The 23783-nt window shown below is 31.8% G+C and overlaps 2 protein-coding genes across 2 annotated transcripts; both read right to left on the bottom strand.

The window, feature by feature from the left end:
- Positions 1-831: 831 nt before the first annotated feature.
- On the bottom strand, positions 832-4899 carry LOC138330854 (tereporin-Ca1-like). The gene is made up of 3 exons (XM_069278356.1): positions 4737-4899; positions 2759-2979; positions 832-2466 (listed from the first exon to the last, which is right to left on the bottom strand). The coding sequence occupies exons 2-3, from the start codon at positions 2972-2974 to the stop codon at positions 2077-2079; spliced, it is 606 nt and encodes a 201-aa protein (XP_069134457.1). The 5' UTR covers positions 2975-2979; positions 4737-4899; the 3' UTR covers positions 832-2076.
- Positions 4900-15714: 10815 nt separating this feature from the next.
- On the bottom strand, positions 15715-23386 carry LOC138330855 (beta-1,3-galactosyltransferase brn-like). The gene is made up of 2 exons (XM_069278357.1): positions 23288-23386; positions 15715-17483 (listed from the first exon to the last, which is right to left on the bottom strand). Exon 2 carries the CDS (start codon positions 17327-17329, stop codon positions 16289-16291), a length of 1041 nt encoding a protein of 346 aa, XP_069134458.1. The 5' UTR covers positions 17330-17483; positions 23288-23386; the 3' UTR covers positions 15715-16288.
- Between the last annotated feature and the right edge of the window lie 397 nt (positions 23387-23783).

Consider the following 23783-nt stretch of genomic DNA (forward strand, 5'->3'; position numbering starts at 1 on the left):
AAGATGAAAAACATCAGCATTTAAGTTTGGAATCATAACATATTGGTTTTTTTAACAGATAGGACAAAAAATCAAGTACACTGACCCCCTATATTGTTATAATAGTTTTCTTTTGAACTGCAAACTTTAAGAACGAGGTTAGTGATGAGAACTTTTTTGTGAAGCGATTTTGTCAATTTTGTGAAATTCATAGCTAACAACTAATTGCAAAATATTGCTTTAGTTCGTAGTGTTTATATTGGAAACATTGAAATTCCTGTAAAATCACAATCTGTGTCAAATAACTATTTGTGGTCCATAATAGTTCAAAATCAAGTACACTACCATATCATTTTTATTACGTTTTCAACTTTGGTATGAATTTATATTTCCAAAAATGCATATGAAAAATAAGTAAATCATCAGAAAATTTTGACAGAGCAGATCCTTAAAAACAGCAGTTTTATTGTTTCACATTTGCTTTCTTTAAAGTTTACATGCAGCAAATGAACGCAAAAAATGTCAAACTTTCAAGCTATAAACACAGAGAACAGCTTTAGTATACTTTAAATAAAGGTTATAACATAAAAGGTAAAACATTTGTGTAGACGTAATGTGTAAGAAGCAATTTAAGTTTAATTAATTAATTTTTATAGACGACTGGACGGAGGATATCATACAACATTGCATATGGATTTTAAAGTTCGCGATATGTAACAAGAGAGAATCTAAGGTCTTAGATCAGTCTGTGACCTTTCACGACAACCTTTGCAAAATAAAATTGATATCGGTTATCACACTATTGTTTTTGAAGATTAGATGATATATTTGATTTCTGTTGTGTGAATGAGAATGGATTTTCAAGCATCGTGTTTACCTTAGTTTTTCATTGAATAATATAGTATCTGTAACCTCTAACTGTGGTTATATAGGTTGTATGTTCAAAAACCACGTTGGGTAGGCACTGACGTTAAGTTGGTGGGATTATTTTCCTTCGACTATTTAGGCTCGCCCAAAACAAAGCAAGCCAAGAACAGAAACCAACAATTTAATTATTTTAAATCCCTATGGATTAAATAATCATCGATTGCTTAGAAAGTGTTTTCAGTTGGTAGGTACATGGTTTAATAAGGTGCAAATTCAAAATAGCATTATTATGTCACACAATGGAATATGAAGAACAAAAACATATGAATGGTTCTGATTAGATTTGTCAAGTTCAAGTTCGATAATACAGTGGTCATATCCATTAAACGTGTTTTAAGGACCGTAGAACAGAACCAAAAACAGATTCCTGGAAAACTCCATTTTTGGACATAAAGTAAAGCATGGATGTATATGTAGGCGGTAGAAGTTTAAAAAATATATGTAATGTGTAAGTTGGTGAGTACAACTGTATATAAAAATGTAAAAAGGACGTTTAAAATTCATTGCATTTTTCTTTTGTCAGAAAACTTTAATTATGGGTTCAATTTGTTGTAATATTGGTCAATATTTTTAGTAGAATTCAAAACATTATACCTACCCCATATTAAAATTGAGCAAAAGGGTAATATAACTTGAACAATTATAGTTTACAAGTGTGATGACCTTCTTTACTATTGTCATTAAAAATGGATCAGTCCGAAAACTACATTTCCCCTGGGCAGTGATAAACATTAAAATGGAATGGATTGGTTTGCGGTCTATAAATTATATACATTACTGTCACAAACACGGTATAAATAGCATTAAAGTAAAGCTCTGCCATAACGAACATCTGGAGACCAACGGAATCACTTTATTATAAGCATAGTACACATATTACAACATCATAACCATGAATTCGTTTTAAGCGTGTTCGTTACACTTATTGTACTCTAATTATAATCATCTAATCATTTTTTATTGCTGCGAAAAACCCACTTAATTTGAAATAGATAATATTTAAATTCAAAATGTCTATGAAGCATAATGTCTGCTCAAACATTCATAATCGTTTTCCTGGGTTGTATGGAAATATAGATATTTGAAGAGAGTTCATATTCGTTACTTAAAATGATCGTTAATTAATATCATCTCAATTGATATTTTTGGCATATAAGAATTATGCAGAAACTATTGCATGTCCAATGCTTTACGCAATGAAGGGGCGTAGTCTTCCTTGTTAATCGGTCTGACAACAATTTCCACCGTTGGCTTGTGACTAGTTCCCATACTTCCGACTACTTCAAATTCGTCATCACTGCATTTTACCGGTTGGATAGTTTTGGCAAAGTTGTTTCTAGAAAATTTTATTGTTGATGTACTGGATTTATTGTACATGGTATCGTAAAAGCTTTGGCAATGATTCGTGTCATGTTCCTTAGTCAAGTCAACGGCCAGCCAGTTATCGTGGATATTGAAGTCGAACGGGGCATCCCACATAACAACTACACGTCTGTCCTTGATGATCCATGAGACAGTGCCGTAGGTTCCGGTAGCACAAATTGGTGTCTTGTGGGCTAGCTGTTATTGACATAAACAAACACATAATCTTAAAATAATCATGAAAAGAAAATGTACCATTTGAAATAGATTAACTATTAAATAAAGACTTATTTGTGATTCAGAAAAATTCAGAAAAACAAAACAAAAATTATATTCAGAAAAAAAAATCGTTACTAAAACGGCTTTAAAAACCGGCACATTAATCTATATAGAGTAGTATCGCCTATGTGTTATTTACAATTGTACATTGATAAATGTACTAGTTAGGGTACATGTACTTTAAAATATACGATAGTGATAATGTATATACCATTGCTTCCTTGACACCAGGGAGGATTTCGCTCGGCGGTATTTTTATCCTTTCGCCGTCGTTGTAAGCTATCGGTTTCTCTAGTACATATTTTGTCCAGTTGGATGTCTCTATACCGCAAGCGACAGAGAGGTCGACGTTGGCTGTCATGGCACAAATTGTAGTACCGGCTAAACTGGAACCAGCCGAAATAGCTGCCGCTAAACCAGCAAACATGGCGTCTACGAAAACAAAGAACGTGTATTCGAATGTTAACGTATATCTAATATTCGTTTTCTCATACATTTCACACTAAGGTAATGAATTAAGATTGAAGATTATTTCCTTACAATAGATATAGTAAAATTAATGATACTTCCTATTCCATGTTGATAAATAAATGTGTGTAATAAAGTTTATTTTTACTACACATATTCTAGAACGAAAGTAATAGGAATTCAATTGCGCAATTGTCCAATAAAAATGTTTCTAACTTTCCTTGGCACTCTCTAGATTAATTTCTCTGTCAGGGATGTTAAACTACGATCTCATATATGGCATACTTTTGAAATCAATCAAGTCAATACATTTGTTACAAAAATACTATCATGTTAAGGTTCATAGTTTTATATGTGAAGACTATATCAAACTAATGAAATAGATTAATAGAGAAACTATTTCTTAAAGATTGTTTTGGCGCTTTACTAGCGTCGCGCTGAAATTGAGAGATTGTTGTATTAGTATCCGTTTTCATTCTATTAGATCAGTCTAATGACTTTTGATATTCATAGTAACGTTTAGGTTTATTACATTTTTTTCGCAGTGAAATATAAGGTTTTACGGTGAACATAAAAGCGATATACTTCACTCCAGTGATAATATCAAATATACCAATTGGAATGAAGCATTGACAGAGAAACTATCATGTTGACTGTTATGTCATTAGTTTGTGAATAAAATTGATTTTGTGTAGAGATATGACGTTATGCTCACAAAAAATACGACGTAATAATTTAAAGGACAATTAACTTTTGGCAAATTTAGTAGTCTAGTGATGGCATTCTGTAAGTGGAAATGAGAAACAAATGCAGAATGAGAAATATCAAAGTTTCCACCTCATGAGATGAAATATGAATGGTATCTTTATAATAGTCTTAATAATTATAATGACATTTTTATCGCTTTTCCAGCTCTTCATTTTTTTCTTTTTATACTATTTTACCTGACATATTTATATGATTGTTGTGCTTTTGCTGGAAAGCATTTCATTATTCAAACTAAATTAAAATTTTAAACGCGTATCAGAACATAGAAAGTGTTTTAGAACACACTTTTTACCATAAAGTATGCTTTAAAAGCTGTACCAAGCCTGATGTTCGTTTGGCCCTAAATAATCCTGGCTGACAATGGACCGTTAATTAAAACAAAGTAAGAAATAAACAAGTAAGTCTAATAAACGATAAATAATAATAAACGATATAGCGTGTATAAAGTCAGATGTAATGAATCAATGTGTGTTAGATATCATGTCCCAATTTTATGACAGATGCATAAAATTAAAGAACGAATGCCAATATTCAACTGAAATCTCGCACAACGCCTATACAATGCTAGTTTTAAAAATGTAATCATATACAATAAGTACATATACGGACTACGGTATCTCTTCTTGTCATTTCCTAAAATGGAGATGACTTTTGTTTTTCCAATCCATACAGGACATAGTGCAACGGATTTTTCCAATTGATTTTTTTATCTTGAAGTAAAATTCGAATATCAAATTTATTAATATTGGTAATGGTGTAAAGTAATTAACTTTTGTAACTGAAGGAAAAATACGAAGTCGTCTGCTCCTGGGTTTGATAGAGAACCAATACCATTCGTCTGCGGTGGAGCATCTCTAAATATGACTTTTTTGCATTGAACTATAATTCACACATTCATCATCATATATACTTTAAGATTTCGAGATTTTGAGAGCAAATCAAAACATACTAACCAAATATTTCTTTTGCAAAACAGCTACTTTTCACCAAAGAATCCTGGTGTAAATGTGACCTTGCACTGAAATGGTTTTTTTTTTTTTTATATTTTGACTAAATACTGTCAGTCAATCTTAGGCTTGTATTTGGTCACACCTACGTCCGGTTTAACAACAAAGAACAGCAAATATATGAACATACGTTTTATACTATTCTAATCAGTCACGACGTTTGATTGGTAGCTGACAAGTCATCAATTGAGTTCGAGGCCCGGATAGGGCACGAGTCAATAAATTGTCATGCTTTATTAAATTGTATTTCTTGCATATTTAATATTTACTTAACACAATCCTACGTCCGGTTTAACAACAACGCACAGCAAGTGTATGATAAGCCTCGATTCAGTTCTCTCTCATACAGTATGAGGCTTATCTCCATAACTTATACATTTGATTAATTAGAAACTCTTTGTGTTAATAAAGTACACTTTTATGTCTAATTTAAGCTATTTTTTGTCTTTGTCTATGTGCATCCATCCATGACCAATCCAATATAGACAATGATAACATAGAATTACCTTTACCTGCGTTGTATGTGATGTATATCATGCATGAAAGGAATGTATGAAGCATGCATTTGGGTTGGATAATTCGTGTCTGTAAATTGATTTCTACCATATCCACCGGTATTGGTGGAGGAATATTATTACTTTGTCAATGTAAGCTATATAATAAGGATGTTTTAGTGACGTTTATTACTAAAAGGACCGAACAAACATACATTTGTATGCATGTACCTCAATTTAATTTACAATAGAAAGTGACATTTCTTTCCAATATGCCTGATGTGGTTAAGAAATTATATATGAAACTAGACCAATTCGGGTGTTTGTTTGAAAGAGCCATATGGTAAAGTGATCGTATATATCAGTGATTTCCAGGCCAGTTCAAAACAATCAGTGCCACTCAGCATTTTCGTACTTTGGATTAAAATGTAATCAAATATCTCAGCAGATTGCGTGTATGGCATTTAAATACTTATGAGATTACTTCCGGAGATCTAGACCTACTCACAAGCATTATGTAACTCTCCAATAAGTTACCCTTTACGGTCTTATAAGTGACTATCATTTGTTACATACACATGCAATATTTCTGCAAGTGAATTTTACGTTAACCGGGGCAAAACAGTGAAATTCGCGTGAAGATAATGTTCACGTTAATTTCACGTAAGAAAAAACTATTGGCTGTGTATATAACAGTAAAAGGTAACAAATTGTATAGTTACTGGTAATGGCCCCAGAATCTGGGCGTTAAAACAAGATGATATCAAACTATGTTTTAATGAAGGGTAGATTATTTAAAACATATCTGTCTACATATCCTTTAATCTCCTTATTGTTTTGTACTTTTACATGTATTTTATTTCTTTTCTGTATAAAACGTTGATGGAATTGCTACTTTTTCGTAGCATAAATTCATACCTTAAAATATAGGTATTTTGAACACCTGTAATCTCAATAGAGCATCTCACCTGGACTCATTTGAATGAGAACGAGCATACCTATCACCAATTCCCTCTATGATGATTGCCCAGAAGACCTCCTTAATTTTGCTATACCATATCGAACTCATTTCTAAGCTAAACCTGAGCTACTGCCAAGATGAATAATTGGTCAACAGTAATAGATGCAAACGTCCATCTTATACCTTTTATCAAATGGTTAAAATACTGTCGCTTCAAGAGGGGATAAAGCCATTGTGTGTTATAATCCTTTATTTTCAAATATTAATAAATAACATTGCATTGTCTACTAGGATAACCATGTGTCTATTTTCTATAATTTATTAAGGTCATTAGTATTGTACATTTAGTATTGTATTTTGATTGTTAAGAATCTATAGTACAGTCTGTGGTTTAAACGTTTTCCGTTATAACTTACATCAATTAAGATGTACTCAATGTGATATTGTGCATATAAAAGAATAGGCCGGAAACACTAAATATGCATTATGATTCCTTTCCGGTGATCCATCTTAATCAAGACTCGTCCAGACCACTGATGTCACCATCATCTTGAACTCATGAAATTTAACAAGCTGTAATTTCCTATTTCCGGTTACGTTCTGCGTTAAATTGAGAACCTTACAATCGAAGTTTTTCCAGGAAGTATAGGTCTTAATGCATGCCTTATAAATTTCCAATTCGAAAATTTTATACGCTTTTAAATACGAGTTATCATGTTTTTGTCGTCAATAAAATAAAAATAAAATTCATTGATCATGTCAATTTTACACACGGGTTAGATTTTATACACATATTTCAACAATTACAGTGTACTTAAGTTTGCAATGAAAAATGTCTTATTGATTATAAACATTAATGTCACTATTTCTTTTTATAATATCTGGTTATGAAATCAATTTTGTTTGCAAACTTTTGTGAGAATCCGTTTCGCAAACACAATTTCTTTCATGAAATTAAACAGATAGTGAGATCAATATTTAAGAAAAACGACCATACCCAGAAAGCAATTGTAGATAATTCACCCATTGATAAGTATATAAATTGATTGGTATGCATCTGTAAAGGTGAAGTTTGTCACATTCAGTTCATTTGCTACACATCAGAAACTTCTGTAAATTCAAAAGCTTTCGGAAATAACATCATTTTTATGAGTAAAGTCATATGGACATAAGTCATTAATTGTCCGGAATGTCTGATTTATTTTGTAATTTTTATTGCAAAAGAATCACTGTACAATTGATGTAAGAAAACAATTTCTCGTTTCTGTAGCCGCGAAAGTAAACACGTATATACATATTAAAGGCTAGTTGCTGCTTAGTATGAAATATACATATAGATAGTTTTGTTTAAATAAGACCCTTCGTCATAAGATCTGAAGCTAAATAAAGCGCAATAAAACGTATGTTATATATTATACTATAGGGTCGCAGTGGCCGTGTGGTTAAAACGTCCCGACATATTATCACAAGCCCTTCACCTCTGGGATGCGGGTTCGAATCCCATGTGGGTTGCTAGGTACTAACCACTGGTCGTTGGTTTTTCTACGGGTAGTCCGGCTTTCATCCACCAGCAAACCTTGCACGTTCTTACATGACCCTGGCTATTAATAGGAAGTTAAACTAATAAAACCAAACCAAATATTATACAGTGACATCTGCTCTAACGACCTCCTGAGTGTATAACGGCCGGTTTGTAGAGGTATATTAAAAGAGGACAGCCAGTAGGGGAAAAAGATATGTTTTCTTATTGTGTCGACGTTAATGAATAAAATAAAATGTTATTTTTCAGAAACACATATTTACTTTTTTTATCTATTTTTTTCATTTCAGGATAAACTCCCATCTGACCAGCCAAAACAACATCAGTGATAGAGTAAATACTCGGTTAAATATGTTCGTGGAAAGCTTACAGCATTTCTACATCCATTTCGCCTTTTAAAAACAGTATTTATCAAACATTTTGGGCTCACCGAGATTTAATAGTACACTTAATGTATAAGTTTATATATATATACATTGTACTTCGGTGAACTGATTTGATCTTCAAAGTGTAGTTTGTTTACTAGTTTCAAGGCTCACATATCATATATCGGAATGCACAATGCATTGCTGTGTCGAAATTTGATGGCCTTACCGTGTATCCCATATAATGCAATAACATAGTATTCTTAGTGTGACTGAAAGTAAGACATTAACCAAAACTGTATAGTCCAAAGCTCAATACTTCGCTAAACCGGACTCGCCTTGATAATTCTTAACTTATATATATGTGGTGATTGCACACATTTTTTTTCGTAGTTGAAAACAACATTATTATGCTTTATGGTATTCAAAGATTGATATACCAAAATTATTGTGTTATTTTGTAATGAAACATAACTTTTTTTTTTTTTTAATTATTTTTTTCACTCAGAGCAGCAGAGAATCAACTAACCACCAGCTAACAGCAAATTTTCTTTTTTTTTAAACTGAATTTTATCTATTCTACTTCAACACATACACCTACACAATATACAATATACATTTTTAACTAATGCATACAGTACACACTTATATACTGTATATACATACATACATAATTCATACATACATACATACATACATACATACATACATACATACATACATACATACATACATACATACATACATACATACATACATACATACATACATACATACATACATACATACATACATACATACATACATACATACATACATACATACATACATACATACATACATACATACATACATACATACATACATACATACATACATACATACATACATACATACATACATACACACATACATACTACACACAACACACACACACACACACACACACACACACACACACACACACACACACACACACACACACACACACACACACACACACAACACACACACACACACACACACACACACACACACAAACACACACACACAACACACACACACACAAACACACATACTACACATACATACATACATACATACATACATACATACATACATACATACACATCACATACATACATACATCACATACACTCATACATACATACATACATACATACATACATACATACATACATACATACATACATACATACATACATACATACATACATACATACATACATACATACATACATACATACATACATACACCCTCACATACACTCACCCTCACATACATACATACATACATACATACATACATACATACATACATACATACATACATACATACATACATACATACATACATACATACATACATACATACATACATACATACATACATACATACATACATACATACATACATACATACATACATACTACATACATACATACATACATACATACATACATACATACATACATACATACATACATACATACATACATACATACATACATACATACATACATACATACATACATACATACATACATACATACATACATACATACATACATACATACATACATACATACATACATACATACATACATACATACATACATACATACATACATACATACATACATACATACATACAAATGCATATTACATATTGATATAATTTGCATAGCTGATACCGTGTTTTATTCTCATTTTCTCATCACGGTGATTACTTTTCTTTTGATTTTTAATACTCTATATCACATATCAATGACAATGTTGTATTACATATTTTCTAAAATTACCATGCCTGAAGCATGCCTGTTATATATAGTTACAGACCAAACATCTGACATAATATTATCTAATATGATATAATATTTAATTTGAGGTGTTTACGAGTTACGAAACTTTTAGTGTTGAACATTTCAAATATTAAAATTGTTTGTACCGCATGCACTTGTCCTGATGGTGCTTTTTGGTATCTATGACATTATTTGCTGCAGTGAGATACTTAAAGTACTTCAATATGCAAGCGTTTCACCATTGCAAAGATTCGTAAACTATCCTAGCGCTAACTCCAAAATCCTGTCTATTTTGATGATATATTGCGTCTGGCATATGCCAGACAAACACAGCAATTTATATGAGGCTTAAATTCGGTTAAATCGAGTAGAATATATCTCCTATTAAAAGACAAAGACGTTTGCTCAATAAATCAATCAATCAATTGTTTAATCAATCAACACTTATAGCAATATTAATCTAACCTAAAAAATATGTTAACAAAAACTTAGTTTACAGACTGCGTTATATAGGAACATTTATTATTTTACAATTAATTATTTTGAGTACTACCTAATGTTTGATCTTGTTTCATATCGACAAATATTTCACTCAATTGACACAGAGCAAATTCATACTTTACACTGATTATCATAAAAACTGTCTATTTAAATAAAATATGAAAAAAATAAAAGCTTACGAAAAAAAAAGAAAAAAATTCGAAACGAGTGTCATTAATCTTGAGATTCAACCCGTATACACCATCTCTTAGCAATGGAACTGAGCGTAAATCGAACTATGATTCGATGTAGGGTTTAAATGAAGATTTACATTCATTGTAGTTATGTCGAGATCGATGTGAAGCACCTTACCTGTGGTTGTGCCCATAAAATTTTAATTGTGTTATTTACACTGTTCGAAGGGAAACAACTCTTCTTTACCTTTATCAACTATAAACAACGTTAAAATGGGAATAAAGTGAAGACTCAATGACTCTTCTCCAGCTGTCTTGGCAGATTTTGTTATGTGTGCAGTCACTGGGTGAAAGTTTTGACATGTTATGTTTTCTTCAGTAATCTATTCAAAACTATATGTTTGATAAATTTAGCTGTGAAAATCATTCAAATTGACAGAAAAACATACATGATGCCCTATAGAGGTTAGTTACAACAAAGAAATTCCGCACTGTAAAAGTCTTGTTTTTATGCCTTATGTATGTTTAGATGGAATCATATATACAGAATGCAAAAACTCCTTTTAAACTACTAGTTACATTGTAAAATATGAAATGAAATTGTAGACCTCAAATTGGCTTTATTTTCTGACACATGCACTCATTTTACTGCGTTGTAGGTGTAACTATAATGATATTTGATGGTAATGCCAAAACTCATTTTCAACTCAATATTATTGGACTTTTGAAGTTAAAACATACATTTATTCAATAAAAATACCGTTATTCTTAAATTGTAAGTGGCTTCTGGTTATGAATAACATATAAGATAATAAATAATATAACATAAAAGCTCTTCTGGATTTGTGAGGATGAAAAATAAATAACGTTAATATGGATAATAAATAATGATGAAACATCAAAATAGCGTTCGTATTTCAAGTAACTTAATAATAATAATGCAGAGGTCAAAACACCAGGTAACCCATTGTTAAGCGTTTAGAAATGTCCTTACAAGTCAACAACCTTTGATCCGCTGTTCCCTTCTTGTATCGTTCATACAATGTATATACATGTATGTATTGATGACCTTCAGATTCGGGTCATTAAACATATCTTATTGTGTTTAAAAGGTCACGTATTGGAGACAACACCTTCAGATTTAAGGTATGTTTTAAAAGTATTCAGGCCTATCTAACTAAGGGTGACAAAGTTTGTGTTTTTGTTTGTTTATGAGGAAGTTTTTGTTAACATCAGTACTGTTCACCTATATTTAACTCCTGTTAACCACGTATTTTTACGAGATACACATTTTAGAGTAGTTTCGTGAGAGAGCTCGAACATGAGTTCTGATATTTGAAACGTAAAATTAATTCACGGTTTTCAGTTATCAACAGCTCTTAATCGCAATTTCATGTATTTTCAAATATGTTAAAAATGACTACGGCGTGAAATATTGAGTAACTGCAAATAATGTGGCACACAGTAATGGGTGTTTTATTGCTGCGTGAAATGATTTCTTGACACCTTGACTGAAATAACTTTTAATTAAAAAATCTAACTATAAACGAGCTTGATAACTTTGTAAAAAACCTAAAATGAAAATATTTCATTTTACACGAAGACGTGTCATAAAATGAATATAAATGTTCCGATTAACACATGATCCTGATAATATATGTACGTGCATGAAGGATGCGGATTTCTTCAAATAATAAATATGAATAAAGGATATAATCCTAACCGTGTAGACAAAATATAATGTCGAATTTTCATGGCAGTCCGTTTCCTTTCTCAAAAAACACATTCCTCAAACATGCTCACATTGTGTATAGAATTAACAATAACAGAAATGATAGGACAAAGGAAACATATGCTAGAATAGAAAGACAGAAGGTGACATCTTATCAAGTTTTCTGACACAAATATTAATACAACAATTGTCCCATATTTTATCACTTATCGCTATAAAGTCTTACGTTAAAAACCTGACATTGTGAGCGAATCGAATCGAAGCGGTTATGCTTATTCTGCTATCCACGTAATTGATCTTCTATCAAAGTAATGACTTGGTCTTTGTACATTTTAAATAGTATTCATCTCAGAATAACAAAAATGGATAAGGTTTTAATGATAACCTATAGGAACCTTGACCTTAGGGAACATTTTTATGACATGATGACGTGTGACAGATTTTATTAATTCATGTTTTATAGGTAAGGCGACACCAATAGCTTTTCAAGGTTTCGGAACACACAGTGGAAACACTTTAGCCTTAATGTGATATATGATGTATACATATAGCAAGTATGCCTTTACTAGACTGACCCGAGGTTTAAATTGTTGAAGTTAAAAACCCATTATATAGTATTATATCAAAATATTTCAGCAGAGCGTTTGGTAATTCACGTTTTGAATCTCTTTGATTTGATACATTTGTACATGGTTTATGTTACATCTATATTTTTATTAAAGAGAGAAAGAAATAAAAGTATTAAAATATTTCCATTTGCTCGGGACCGACACTATAGAACCTTACCAACAAAAAAGGAAATTTATGAAAACATAATTCTCCTATAACTCCATTTGGTTTAGTGATATGTACATGTATAACATGTTCTGTGACGTCGCTCTGAACGACGTCATGACTTAATGACGTAATGCTTATTTTTGAGCGTATTTTCGTGGTACATAATGAAAAACCCTTATTATTCGATGTTATTTGCAACACTATTTTTAGTTATCATTTTGAAATATTCAGTATCCTAAAGATGGAATTTATGAAGTGTACTGCAGGTTTTGTGTTTATTTACATGTATTAAAATGAAATGATACCGCAGACTCCCAAAACATGACATTCACACATTATAACACATTGCACGCATGGTAGGCCTTTGGTTATCTTGTAGTGATATATATTTGTACAAGTAGATATTACGGTTAGAATAGTATTTAATTTTGCGTACTAGGTTTGACTATTAAGTTTCTTTTTCGGCATGGCTTATTCAGACATCGTTCGTCCATCCCGTAAATTTGTGTCATGTGTGAATCAGTTTATCGATATTACAACATCAATCGTTGGTAAAATGTCTCATCGAAAACTTTTAAATGATGGGTGATCATACCTAAAAAAAAAAAAAAAAAAAAAAAAAAAAAAAAAAAAATTAGTCGGTTTAACATTTTGCGATTTGGCCATAAGAGTATCTTATCAAATATCTCATCCATATGATTTGCTGTCAAACTTTTGCGGAAAACCGTAAAAATATTAACTCCGTTGTAGTTATAAAAATACTCCTAAGCAGGTCATAATAATGATTTTGACCATCTCTCATTAAGATTTTTTCTTCAGATATGACTTCCTATACATATAATATCGACCACTATTGCTTTCGCTCAGAAACCTTCTTGGTCGTACATTGTGCGTTTTTTATGATCCTGTAAATGTATGTTACATGTTGCATTGGTGCTGCTCTTATCCAGACATTCATTATGTATGTATGGTACACTCGAGAGCATAAATAAGCAATTTAATTGACCTTATCCGAATGTTTCTACATTGTGGAACACATACATTTCTAATGTTTGCATATCGTGTCTTTTACTATGATAACAAAGCCGTTTACGGTAGGTAATGGGATTATCTTTAAAAGCTGTCTCATTACTTCTCAAGTTTTGTGACAAATATGCACTATATTCTTTTTAGTGTTTATGACTATAGCGACTGTTTATATGTGCTCGTTTCTCACACGAGAGTCAGTCAACAGTGATGCTATGATAACTCCCCTTTACTTCACACATATATGCTTGGCTGGTTTACATAAATATACCCAGTTTAACAACCCTGATCACAGCTATAATAGCGAAGATATTGCTCCATAAAACAACCTTGTTCCACGGTTAAGTTGACACAGCTGACGCTGTCTATAGCCCAAACACATCAATTCTCGAAACACTTTTAATGCAATTCAAAACAGAAGAAAATATGATAATGTGTATCCGTGTATAAATAGAAACATGTTGGTTTAGACCAAAATATAGTTTAAGGTATTTATATGTTTTATTGATCCAGAAATGCATTTCGTTAAAAATGATGCCGCCAACAATTGATCGGTAAAAATGGAGCAGATAACAACGCAGACATAGTTATATCTAACTAACATAAGAAATTCCCAAACCAGATTGAAGCAGCGTATGCAAACTTAATGTGAATGATGTCTTGATAAACAAAATGAGAAAAAAACCTTATCATCAAGTACTATATAAATGTGATTTCACAGATCCTAAGCTAATTTTTATATTACGTTGGTCAGATCTACCTGATACATCGAAACTACATTTTTAATATAAAATATTTACGCATGAGTGCATACGACTTAAAACATGACATGCCAATACTCATATGGTTTGTTTATATTGGTATGTAAAAATCGTGGTGTGTAGTTTGCACAGGTAAAACTGAGGCAATGAAACAATTTAAAATGGCTATAGATCCATATGCTTACCACCACTTCTTCGTTATGGAAAGGATGTCTCTGTTATTAAAGTATTGTTTTATTCTCAAGCTGTCAAATTGAAATGATGAATTAATTTTATCATTATAATTTGTGATAGAACATTGACTTTAACTACATCTGAATTTACGAGTTCTGATTTATGCGTATGTGCTGTGAAAGTGTTGGTTCGAAATAGAACACAAATATGCCATGGTTTCCAAACAACACACACAAATACCTACACACACGCATACACACACAAAACACACATACAAGCACACCAAAATTACAAGCAACATATCGTCTACAAGGACAGATGCTTTGTTAAGAACACTTGTTTTGCGATTTTTCTCCATTTGCCCTTTATTTTTTTTTATTGGTTCACACAGCTTTAATGTCTGTTCGACAATAGAAATAATTTTTATACTTTTACATACCGTGTGCTATTAAGACGGTACTATGATTTTAACTAATTATGTTAATGAAAAAAACCCAAAATGAATAATTTATAGCGGACACTAATTAGCAAGTACAAAAGTACCTGAACAACGACGCCATCCCATTATAGCTATTGCCATGTGATGTCACGCTCTATCTATCAACTGGGGCACTGTAACCAAATCTATTTTCCACGAACTCAGAAATGTTAACGTTCATATAGTAGTATCACTCTTTTGTGCGTTATTTGCGAATTGTGTTTGCGCAATCATTTATATAAGGACGCGTGACACTATTAGCTGATGCCATGTTTATAAATTTTTATGGATGGTTGAATGTCGAACGTTACACAGACACGGTTGGCTAGTCACGTTTATGTTGAAAACTGGTATTAGCAAATACTTTTTTGTGGAAATGAACGTCAGGTTATATTAAGTATTTTAAAAATCAAATTCATTTTAGTTATACAGCAGTAATCAGTTAGCGTGTCAAATAACGTCCATCGCTATATTGATCGTTCCATAATCGTACATCGTCGTGCCGCAGTAGCACATAACATTTATTTCGGAAATCACGTTTTTATATTAAAGAACATGCATGGTTCTAAAAATTGTTAACAAAGAAAACATATTTTGAAAGTACTGTTACATAGCACCAGATGTCATTACCCGTCTCTAAACTATTCAATTATGTTTTGATTTTCTAAAGAAAACAAATGATTCAATTGTCTTCAAATCAGAAAGGTAAATTGACACTTCCAAGAAAAGGCACACATTTTCACTGCCATAGAATATGAAAGTATATGTTGGACTGTTTGAAAGTCTGTCTTAGTTTTGAATTCGCCGTATACAATTTGACCAGGGTTTGTATACAAAACGTAAGGTGGAGGAACAAACCGATCGTCATGTTTGACGGTAACTCCGATTTTATGAGCAACTATTCCCAGATAGCTATCGTCGATCCCAAGGTATTTAACATAAGGAAATGCAAAAACTAGTTTGTCGGCTACTTGTTTGGACACAAGGTAGACCGCTCCGGCTAAATATGGTGGCCATCTGTCAAAAGGATACTCCTTAAATGTCACTTGCCATTTTGAAAATTTTGATCTCATTGGAGAGCTGCGAGGAAGCATATGCCCTATCATTAGATCATTGTCGTTGGACTGATCCAATGATTCTATGTAATCTAATGTATTTTTCACATTTAGATAATGATCGTCATCCACGAATGCAATATGGGTGGCCCTATCACAGTATTGGACAGCCCAATTAAACCCCATTATCGTTTTATAGGTATTGTTCCGGTAGGCGTCTTGGAATGATTCCTGTACAATATCGCCATGTATGGCCACTTCGGCGTCCACATCTGCTTGAAGTTCAGCTTTATAAGCCAGAAGGAACACTATTTTTACATTTGGTGCATGCGTACTCCCCCATGTCTCCCGTATAGCAATGCGTAAATGGAAGTTGTTGGCAGCAGATTTAACCAAGATCAAAAGAAATGGAGATTCATTTGAGATAAAATCACAGTGAGATTGAAAATGGATGTATTGAAATGGATGGGGATTGATCGGATTCATGTGAAGTTTTCTTCCATTCTTTTTAAAGTCCTTGTAACCTTTTATCAAATCCATATGAATTGGATAAGAAAATTTTGCAAAGGACACAGAGGCATCCTCTTTGTTAATAAAAATAAAAAATATGATCATTAAAACTATTGTCAATATAAAAAAGACTCTCAGAAATCGCTTTACAACAAAAAACGACCGCATTACTTCAGATGTATTCTTCGCTCCGTCTTATTCATTGCTTTATGTTTCGTCTTCTGTCTGTAATACATTGGTGGTGTTTCTATTAGCAACACTTGCAGAAATATCTTCTTCTCCTTTCATTTCCACGATCAATATTGCCGTCAAAGCTCCAAATCTAAAAAAAAGTAAAGCTATATATTAATAATCTTGTGTCTTGTTTTAGAATGCAATAATGTCATCCGATTAACCCGGTACAATATGCTGTTACAAAAATAACTTTACATAAATTATGTTTCAATAAAGGTACTGTAAACGTGGATAATTTTGGGAGTATTTAATTTCGCGATGTGCGAAATAAGAATTTCACGGTGTTGTTATTTTCGCAATTGATACACTTTCATACTTTTAACAATAAAGTTTATACATGGAAAAAAATATTACGCGCGTGGGTTTTGTTTTCTTTGATTAAGCGAAATTCGTGTAATCAGCGAACGATTCGCCGTCGCGTATATTTTCTTCGTTAACAGTATGTATGACACCACATGGGTACTTTTCTGTGTTTTAAATGTTTTCGTATTTTTTGCAACCGTCATAGTTAATTTCGAAAAGGTCCCAATCCAAAGAACGCAAAGCGGTATGGTCATAATAATATTAAAAATGAACAATACATAATCAACGATCCCCGTTGGTTGCTAGTTACGTCTTAACGTGCAATAAACAGCTAAGGCCTTCCCAGTATGTACACGAAATGTCCTGCATAGACATAACAGGTAATATACACCATTTTAATTTCATTTCAGAATATTTCATTATCAGATGTTAAAGACTACGGTATTAGGCAACGGGCAACCTGCCTCTACACGTCCTTACCCCCTCCCATATATCAACAGGAAGACGAAAGATATATGATAGATGAAACCACCTTATCTCCCAAATTATTGCATGGAATCGATACTCTACAGTAGCTGAAAGGTACAATTATTGCCCATTTTTTAATATATATGCATTGTCTAACATATGAATTTATTGATAAATATTAAAAAGAAACCTAGCTATCAATCTGATTAAAATACAAAACCACATTATCGCTCTTTTCCATACAGGCTCTATGAAACAGTTTCATTAAAAAACAAAACCGCATTACCGCTTTTATCCATACAGACTCTATGACACAGTCTGATTAAAATACACATTTTGATCCCACTTCGTTCTTTGAAAAAACTGACTAAAAATTCCAGCGTTGATTGCTTGATTAAATAAACGTCCTATTTACAAGATGTAATCATTTGATTTAAAATGTCTTCAGAATATGGTTCTTTGTGTAATGTTATCACATCCTCTAAAGAATGGTGAGAATCAGGTGTATCTTAATCAGTTTTGAAAGCTACCCAATTAAAAGCATATGTATACGTTATTATGGTAATGAAACATTAAATCAATATGATATAGCTTAATAGGGTCAAAAACAGTAAAAACAAATTAAATCAAATCTAGCTTAATGCAATTCTACATGCATTGTTAGTACATGGTTTAAATTAAATATCTTCAAAGATGCTCCACCGCCGACAGAGCATAAACGATACTCATCAATTAAACAATAATTGGTGGTCAATCGTGTGTTATAGGTCTAATTAACATACAAAATAATATGATTTTTTTTGCTTTTTGGGCATGCGCAATCAATACTTCATTTCATATACGTGTAGGACATAGGTAATATACGTATATATTCTTGAAATGTAACAGTCAATACTTCTAGTGCGGATGAAATTAAGATTAGTTTGAAGATTGTCATTGGAGTAAACAAATATTCATAAAACTTTTAAAAGTTTGATTGAATCTACACATAATACATAAATAAATTGCAAATTTATCAATTACTGATGTTACATGTATATCTGTAGTAGCATACATTAATTGATCTTAAAATAGCCAACATTACACATAAATTAAAAATAATTTTGATGTATGACGTAAAGATTGTGACGATTTACAGAATATGTTGATGTCTTGCATGCTTAGTATAAAAGGAGCGGGTCGGTGTGGTTTGTGTTGAAAAAAGGTCTCTGTTACACGGCTGACGGAGCATGCTTCTTGGATTAGTGGGTAGAAATCCCGAATTTTTCACGTCGGAAACCCTGGTTTGATTCCTGGTCGGGACAATCGACATGGATCATATATATATATATATCTGTTCTTCTACATTGGCGCCCAACGTGAGGCACTAGATCACACCGACCCGTCCCTATAATATATAATCTAACTCAACACAAAATAAAACATGAACACATTTAGATGTCTGACATACAGATTGTGAATGTTTTTTTCAGGATTCACTTTATATATAACCTAAATCATTATAACACAAATAAATTTTGATATAGATTTGTGAAGATTTTCAGAAAATGTTGATGCATGTGCATATTATGTATAGAACCTAAATAAATATAAAACATGAAAAATTTGTCACACAACGATACCATATTATATATTATATATATTACAGAGAGTGTGTTTGTTTGATACAGTCCTAGATAGTGATATGGTATTGGTGTACATATCATTGCACTGTATGCGATATATAAATTGAATATAAAATTCCCCATTAAATTATATCAGATTTATATCTGGCAAATAGAAAAAGCAATATTTACATTTACAAGCATCCATTCAACAGTATCCTTTTGTGTTATGACATGACAACTTGTGAACTCACACAAGTATGTGGTGCTCGAATTAGGTAAGCTATGACAAGGACTATTGTGATCGTTTATGTCTCCAACTACAAACTATTTTCACCAGACATGAAATACATGTATCAATATTCAGGTACATGTTTTATTTCTGTTTACCTACATTTGTAATACTAGTTTGTCCCATGCAATACACACATGTCGACTGAGGCTGTATTACATGGCTACCCATGCAATACAACCTCTTGACGTAATTTTGTAAATAATACTACTATTTTCTCGATGAATTTTTGCGCTATTTTCAGATACAATAAATAACGCAAACGTCGGAATTTGTGTTAAACATTCATGTATCACGTAATTATTATGTTTGGATCATAGATTTGCAGTTGCCGTTTTATTTAAACTTATTTCCCAAAATGACCATCGTTCTAACCATATGGTAATAACACGTCTTATAGTGAAAGTAAAATATTCTTTCATACGTGGCTATAAAATATTTAGATATTATACCCGCAGGATAACATAATGGTTTAAAAACCTTATTAAGCCTCGGGTTTTACTACATTTAGTGGCCCCCAGTAGACTTTCCCTACATATCATATCCACTTACGCAAAAGTTTTTTTATTAATATATAAACAAGCATTGTCAATGTTTTAGCTTCATTTTTGTTTGTTCAGATCTATATCATAAGCAGGTAATAATATTAAGGATGAGTTCTAATATATGAAATGTTAAAATCAACACGAAACAATGAAAATATATCTTTATTTTGTGAACTAAGTAATAAATGAATAATTTAAAACAAATAATCACTTTTTTTCAAATATTCTGATAAGATTACAAATGTATGAATTTATTGTACGAATATATTATTCTCCCAACTCGAAAGGAATGTTTAATATATTTTTATTTATTGCATCGCAACATAAAATTATGATTAATGCAGAGAGGTAATTTACATTAAATGTCACGTATATGAATTAAGGTAACATATCAATGTTATTTTAAAGCTACGATTTATATAGCCCATAATGTTTAAGCTTGGATTATTTTTCATATAATTTAAAAAACACAGGTGCATATGATTGATAAAAAGCACACAAATAGTATTTAAAAGTTATACCACACAAAAATGTAGATGTTAACTTAAGTATTAATTGGCAAACATATAAATGCAAATATTGCTCAAAATTGTTATGATAAATTAACATTTACAAAAGAAGCTAATTGGTTTTTGTACAAAAGCAGCAAATTTTGGATGAATTTAACTTAAATGTACAATACCAATCAAATCAAACCCATTAATGAATTATTTATGCTGAAATCAACATCATTGGATTGATTATATTGTTTTACTATAAATTATCACTGAACACAGGCATCGTTGAGAATAGGTTCCAGGATGTTAAATTCTGTATTTAACATGGTTCAATGCCTCACCTACCTACCACTATAATGGTGCGAGAAACATCCGCCCGAACAATCGACCAGCTGTTATGCATAGTTTATACAGATTATCACACAACGATACCATATTATATATTAAATATATTACATTCAGCTTGTTCGTTTGATACAGTCCTAGATAGTCATATGGTATTGGTGTACATATTATTGCACTGTATGCGATATAGGATTTGAATATAAAATTCCTTATTAACATCAGATTCATATTTGGCAAATAGAAAAAGTAATATTTACAGGCATCCATTCAGCAGTATCCTTTTGTGTTATGACATGACAACTTGTGAACTCACACAAGTATGTGGTGCTAGAATTAGGAAAGCTATGACAAAAGCTGAAGTGATTGGTTATGTCTCCTACTACAAACTATTTTCACTAGACATGACATATATGTATCAATATTCAGGTACATGTATTATTTCTGTATACCTACATATGAAATATTAGTTTATCCCATGCAATACACCATGTCGACTAAGGCTGTATTACATGGCCTCCCGTACAATTTAACTTTTTGACATAATTTTATAAACAATAATACTATTTTATCGATGATTCTTTCCGCTTAGTTCAGAATCTATGCTTGCTATTACTATAAAAACGCAAACGACGGGATTTGCGTTAAACATACATGTATCACGTAATTGTCATGTTTTGATCATTTATTTCAAGTTGCCGTTTTATTAAAACTTATTTCCCTAAATGACCATCGTCGTAATATGGTAACAAAACGTCTTATATATAATGAGAGTAAGATATTCTTTCATTCGTGAACGTAAAACATTTAAAATTCTTCTCGCAAGATAACAACATGGTTAAAAAACCTTATCAAGCCACAGGTTTTACTACATTTTGTAACCCTCAGGTAGACTATCCCTATACTTCGTATCCACTTACACAAAACTCTTATATCAATATATATACAAGAATTGCCTTTGTTTTAGTTTCGTTTTTTGTTTGTTAAAATCTCTATCATCAGCAGAACACGAAACAATGAAATTATATTTTATTTTGTAAACTACTTAATAAATCAATAATTTAAAACAAATAATCACTTTTTTCAAATATTCTGACAAGATTAAAAATTATGAATTTTTATAGTACAAATATATAAATCCCCCGGCTCGAAAGGGATATGTATTATATTCTTTATTTATGACATCGCAACATAAAATTATGATTGATGCACATATGTAGTTAGCATTAAATATCACGTATATGAAGTAAGGAAACCTATCAATATTATTTTAAAGTTACGATTAATATAGCCCCATAAGTTTTAAGCTTGGAGGTTTTTCATAAGTTTAAAAACACGGGTGCATATAATCGATAAAAAGCACAAAAATATTATTCAAAGGTTATACCACACAAAAATGTAAATGTCAAGTTAAGTATTAATTGGCACAAATATACATGAAAATTTTGTTCAAAATTTTTATAATAAATTGAAATAAATTGAAATTTACAAAAGAAGCTAATCGGTTTTTGAAACAAGCAGTGAATTTTGGACGAATATAACTTAACTGTAAAATACCAATCAAACCCAAAAATATAATGAAATACTTATGCTGGAATCAACATCATGGTATTGATTTTATTGTTTTACTATAAATTATCACTGAACACAGGCATCGCTGAGAAAAAGTTCAATAATGTAAACGACACCTCTGTATTTTATATGGTTCAATGCCTTACCTACCTGCCACTACACTGGTGCGAGAAACATCCGCCGAACAATCTGCTAACTGTTAAGTGTCTGTAGATAACATGCATCCTCTTATACAATGGATACAGGTTAAAATGTTGTCAACAACTTACCATGCATAGACATATCCATGGCCGGACAATTTCTCCACTGTCCAAACACTGCAGTGATGCTGCAATGTTGTAGCTAACTCCACCTGGTGGGTGTGTGGTGGGACGAAACGTCTTGGCGGTAATGTAAATCACTACTGGTACCAAGCGAAAATATCTCTCTAATTTTAATGATGACTCACCTGACTGCACAGGGATATAACATTGAGTGACATTTTTCTCTCTCTATAAATATGTAATATTTTGTCAAGGTTTATAACTCGGTCGGCCATTTAACACTACCCAATTTCAGGGAAAAAGTATGCTTATGATTATTTACAAACCGTATAAGATGTGACAATGGGAATACGTTCAATCGACAGCCAGATGATTTATCTTTAATTTGGTATATGATACAATATATTTTATGCCTTATAAATGTCACTAGGTATCCAGAAACATCGGAAAACAGACATATTTCAACTGGTCGGACACTGTGGTGTCCTCCGATAAACACACC

The sequence above is a fragment of the Argopecten irradians genome, chromosome 9 (genome assembly GCF_041381155.1).
Source record: "Argopecten irradians isolate NY chromosome 9, Ai_NY, whole genome shotgun sequence".
Lineage (NCBI taxonomy): Eukaryota > Metazoa > Mollusca > Bivalvia > Pectinida > Pectinidae > Argopecten > Argopecten irradians.